Source organism: Capsicum annuum, chromosome 9 (genome assembly GCF_002878395.1).
Source record: "Capsicum annuum cultivar UCD-10X-F1 chromosome 9, UCD10Xv1.1, whole genome shotgun sequence".
NCBI classification, from domain to species: domain Eukaryota; kingdom Viridiplantae; phylum Streptophyta; class Magnoliopsida; order Solanales; family Solanaceae; genus Capsicum; species Capsicum annuum.
The window spans coordinates 103368083-103372846 of NC_061119.1; the positions used below are offsets into that span (position 1 = coordinate 103368083).

Genomic DNA, 4764 nt, shown 5'->3' on the forward strand with positions numbered 1-4764 from the left:
TGACATGACACAAAATTTAAGAAAATAAAAAAGACTTTTGAATCTTGTGGTCTTAAATTAAAGTTGTGTCAAATGTATCAAAATGCTCTTTAATCTTGTGATCCTAAATATGTCATGTGAAAAGTTAAAATTAAAATATTACTAAAAAGAAAAAGAAAAGGAATTATTTTTTTGAAACCAAACTAAAAAAACAAAAGTAATTCTTTTTAAAACAAGAGCATAAGTTGAGATTTTTACGCCTTTTTTCCTCATTCTTAATTTGGTATGGCCTCAGCAAGACAAATTTTTAGACGCTATCAAACTTGGATGTGAGTGTTTGACTTCTTATGGAAAGTCGGTATTCATGCACTATTCCCAATTAATTCTTGATTTTCCTCAACAAGTGAACGCGAGTAGAATAGAACACGCCCCCAACTCGAAACTCACCAACAATAACATCAGAAGAATCGAGAAACCCCAAAAGCAAAAGTAGTAAAGCATTACATTTTGCTACAACTGTCCATCCGGGAAATTGAAACAAGAAGCAGAATCCAACTTTAGCTAGATGATGGAAGAGTAATATTCTAGCTTCCTTTGTGATTCATAAGTCTCTGTGTTTTGTGGATTCGTTTGTTGATGTTGTACGTTTTTGCAGATCTGAGACATACCCAAAAGAATGTCCAAGAAGAGCCAGTGCATCTTCTAGTTCACTTGCAACAACGAGTGTCCATGTGACTGCTTTGGATGGGTTAGTGAATGTGAACTCGCTTTTCACCATTGCAGTGTTTGTGGGTCTCTCTCTAACCACACCTGGACAGAAAAGTCTCGAGGACCGCACAGCTTGTGATGTTGGCATTGACATCGTTAAGAAACTGTTGGTTTTTGAGGTGGTCTCATTTAGCTTCTTTCTCTTCTCCTCACTTGTTGCACAGGGACTCAAATTGGCAATTAATCTCTTGAATAGCAAAGATGTTGATGAGGCTTTCAGGGCACACATCAATTTGAAGGTGCTTAGACTTGGAATGATGGCCTCTGCTGTTGGATCCGTAATGGGCTGTTTGTTCTTGATGCTTTCAATTGTTAATGTCATCCAGATTCGCCTTGGCATGTTATCCTGTGGAAGTAAATCTGCTATTCATGCTGTCTCTGCCTTGCTCGTTCTGGTTACCTCTGCTCTTGTTGTTTATATTTCTACTGCTATATATGCATTTCTGCACTAAACTCAATTAATTAAGTTTTTCTATTGTGCAACCTATGAACTTTTTACATATGCGAGAGGAGTATCAGTTTTGTTATGTCAGTACTTGGATTGGGCCTGAAACTCCAACCTTTGATTCCTCATGTGATCTTGAATACTTTAAATTATTCTGATGATTATGTTATTACTGTTAGAATTTATTAGTTCAAGTGAATTTCATTGTGCCGGGTAGTTTCTGTCAGGTGTCTCGGTCAAACCAGATGGAGGGCATTGTTATTGTGAACTTTTATTCATCATATTTTCGTTGGCGTTTGTTAAATGGGACGAAGACTGGTCGTGTAGTGAACATTTCACAAAGTTTCTGTTGGTGTTATTCAATGGGATGGAGATATAGTAAGCTGTGGTCACCTTGAAAAATAAGCAGCTATATGTAGGATAATTTGTACTTTTCTCTGATGGATTAAACTACAGCTGAGTCATTTCTACAACCCTCTTTTGTAAAGCATTTTTTCCCTCTCTAAGCAAACAAGTAAAGCATTTTTTCCCTCTCTAAGCAAACAATGGGAGTTTGCAGAAAGCTTTTTTATGTTTTAATATATGTTATTTCTGCTCAAGATAGTAACTTGATTGGGTTCTATCTGAGCTAGTTGCATTGTCTTGATATCTTATGATTTTGTTTTCATAAAATTTGCTGCATACATTAGACACTACTCCTGTAAGAAGACTTGATTTGCTAGTCGACTAGCAGGTAGGTGCATTTCTCTGAATCCAAGTTGAGGGAACATCATAAGCATTGTCTTGTTGACGTATATCCTCTGTGTACCTGCCTAGGAGAACTTGTGTCAAAACTTCTGGTCAAAATGGTTCTCACTGAGTGAAGCATCTAGTTTGTTGAAAATTTTGCAGACCAAAATTGCAGAAAGTCCCTTAAACTAGAGTTCATAAGGTTTGTCATTGTAAAAAATGATCCAAGGTAGAAAGTCGTATGCAGTGAAAAGTAGTTCAGCAACGTTCCGTTGAGGAAGTGATTCATAAGGAACCTCCGGAGGGTTGTCTCTAAAAAATCCATGTTCTGGATATTTTTCACTATTCTAATTTTATTTAAGTTTATCAGCTTTGACGACCATACTTTTTTTTCTCCTTTTCCAGCACAAGTGCCCTTAAATGGTCAAGGATCATGTCATTTTCTCAAAAAATATAAAGTAAAACATTTAGTACCCCTGAATTATGACCAAATTGGCTATGACACATTCCAACATCATGGAGGTCCTATTACCTCCTGAACTAAATTTTAGCATACTTTTGTTAATCTTTTTAGCTGACGTGACACCTTTGATGTAGGACTCATTTTTATGTAACAAAAGTGCCAAATTAGCATAATAGAGTGACAAAAATACACTAAAATTGAGTTGGGTGGGTGGGTGGATAGGTGGGCTGTAATAGGACCCCTGTGAAGTTGGAGTGTGTCGTAGCAACTTTGGCCATAATTCGAGGGGTACTAAATGCTTATCTCAAAAATATATCATAAGTATGTTCATAAGGTACTAGAGATATCCTAATTGAAGTTTTTGCTTAAGATAGTTTTTAATGTGGTACAATGTTGCTTCCCCGCTGCAGGGTAGAAATAGAGAAGCTAAGCTGCAGGGTAGAAATAGAGAAGTTGATACGTCATTTTTGTTGTTGAATGCTTTAGAGTTATCTGGAGACTGCTGAATCATGCTTTAGTAATAGTCTTAAGGGACATAATTACTGAGTTTGAAACACATTAATTTGCAGCCACTCCAGAAACATGGACCATGGCATGCAAATTCTTAGAACATGGACACCTCAAAAGAAATGATGATGATAGCTCATCGATGTCTGAGGAGGTGTAATTTATAGCTGCAAAGAGAATCCGGTTATGGAAGAAAAGACGTAAAGCAAAAGCACTTACGTCAACATAATTGTTGGCACCAGGCGATAAAATGATAAAGAAGATTAGACCCCCACGGAAGATGAATCTTATCTTGATAAGGGCTAGAAGAGAAATAAAGAATTTTGCAGGGATGATCCTGAAGAAAATAAATATTGTAATTCTACCCCTTCTTGTGTCTATAAAAGGAGAGATTGAAATTTATAAAAGGTAGACTACATTTCTCTGAATCTTTCTTTCTTAGAAAATGTTAGTATCTTCTATATGAGTGAGTAAGGAGCACTTCTCCCGTTAGAGAAAAGTAACAAATAGTTTATATGGGAATATAAGGAAGATCTGACTAAAGATTTTTCCTATATTGTAATGTATTCATGAAATAAAATAAGTTTATTTGTATATCCTTTGATAGTCTTATATGTCGGTGAAAAATGAAGGTTGCGATCTTCAACTTCAACGGAGGAAGAATGAAACAGTAGCCTCAGACAGTGAGTCGCAATAGGCTAAATAGTTCTTCACAGCAGAAAGGAGAAATACTGCGATGTTGATACAACCAATATAAAAAGAAAGTTAAAGGTTATATACCTAAACTCTATCATTCATGAATATATTAGAATAAGAAAAATGTCTCCATATGTACTTTATATACTCATACATATTATATGTTACTAAGTACCTATAGGGAATATCAAATCATGAATTATCTATACTTATCATCATGAGAGTGGTACAACCACAATTCAAGAAACTTAGAAAAAGGTTTTGAGAATCCAAAACAATTATAGAAACTCTTAACAAAGATATAACAAGAATGAGATACTTAGGAAAATCTATCGTTTGAAAAATACTTTAAACATTTCTGAAATTAACAGATTAAAACAAAAATTATTTGACGCTCTGCACAGAACTTATATTCAAAAGGAAACAAAGGTTTTTCTGTATCAAAGTTACAAGGTTTTGATAAAGAAATTTGTTCATTATACTGCCTAATGAGTTATTATACTATTTTCTTAGATGAAAAAACATTAATCACTATCTTAAAGGTGATAAAATTAAATAAAGAATTACAAGAATTTTTTTTGAAAAAATTATTGATCAGCTTGCTCAAGAACAATGGTCTATTCATGACTATTTATATGTGGATAGTGGTGATGATCCATATTATTGGTATAATGATGATTATTTCACTGATTAAGTGAATTGAAATTCCACATGTCACCCTGTTTGCGAACAACCTCGTTTTTATTGGTATTAGAGCCAAGTAGCTAAATTAATCAAGAAATCAAATCTATATATGAGAAGGTCATTAGTACCCAGTGTGTATTTCTATTGAGGACTTGTAATTTTCTTCATATTTATTTTTAAGGATGTTGTATACTGCCTTCATCCCTAAAGCCCTTCTGATTTGGATCAATTTTTTTTTATTAAAATAAGGAATTTTCTTATTAACACCAGTTGCGTTGATATTAAAATTTCTTAATTTTTCCACCGTTATATAATTAGTCGTGGAAAATATAGTTGATCATCTTGTGATTTCATTGCTATGCTGTAGAATCCGTAATAGACTGCTTCTTCTTTGGCATAATTTCTGATTGAACTAGTCAAATGTATTGGTAGTTCTTCTAATTCAGATAGATCTGGTTTAGATTAAACACGATCTAAATATCTGAATTCAAAT

General features: G+C 34.1%; 1 protein-coding gene across 3 annotated transcripts; it reads left to right on the forward strand.

The window, feature by feature from the left end:
* Nucleotides 1-238: 238 nt before the first annotated feature.
* On the forward strand, nucleotides 239-3490 carry LOC107842394. Of its 3 annotated transcripts, none has more exons than XM_016686219.2 (3): nucleotides 239-555; nucleotides 635-1101; nucleotides 2954-3490. In XM_016686219.2, the coding sequence occupies exons 1-3, from the start codon at nucleotides 545-547 to the stop codon at nucleotides 3049-3051; spliced, it is 576 nt and encodes a 191-aa protein (XP_016541705.1). In that variant the 5' UTR covers nucleotides 239-544; the 3' UTR covers nucleotides 3052-3490. The 3 variants fall into 3 exon arrangements, with proteins under 3 accessions (XP_016541705.1, XP_016541706.1, XP_016541704.1); XM_016686220.2 differs by having other exon boundaries at nucleotides 240-555; nucleotides 2795-3490; XM_016686218.2 differs by lacking the exon at nucleotides 2954-3490 and having other exon boundaries at nucleotides 241-555; nucleotides 635-1373.
* The last annotated feature ends 1274 nt before the right edge of the window (nucleotides 3491-4764 follow it).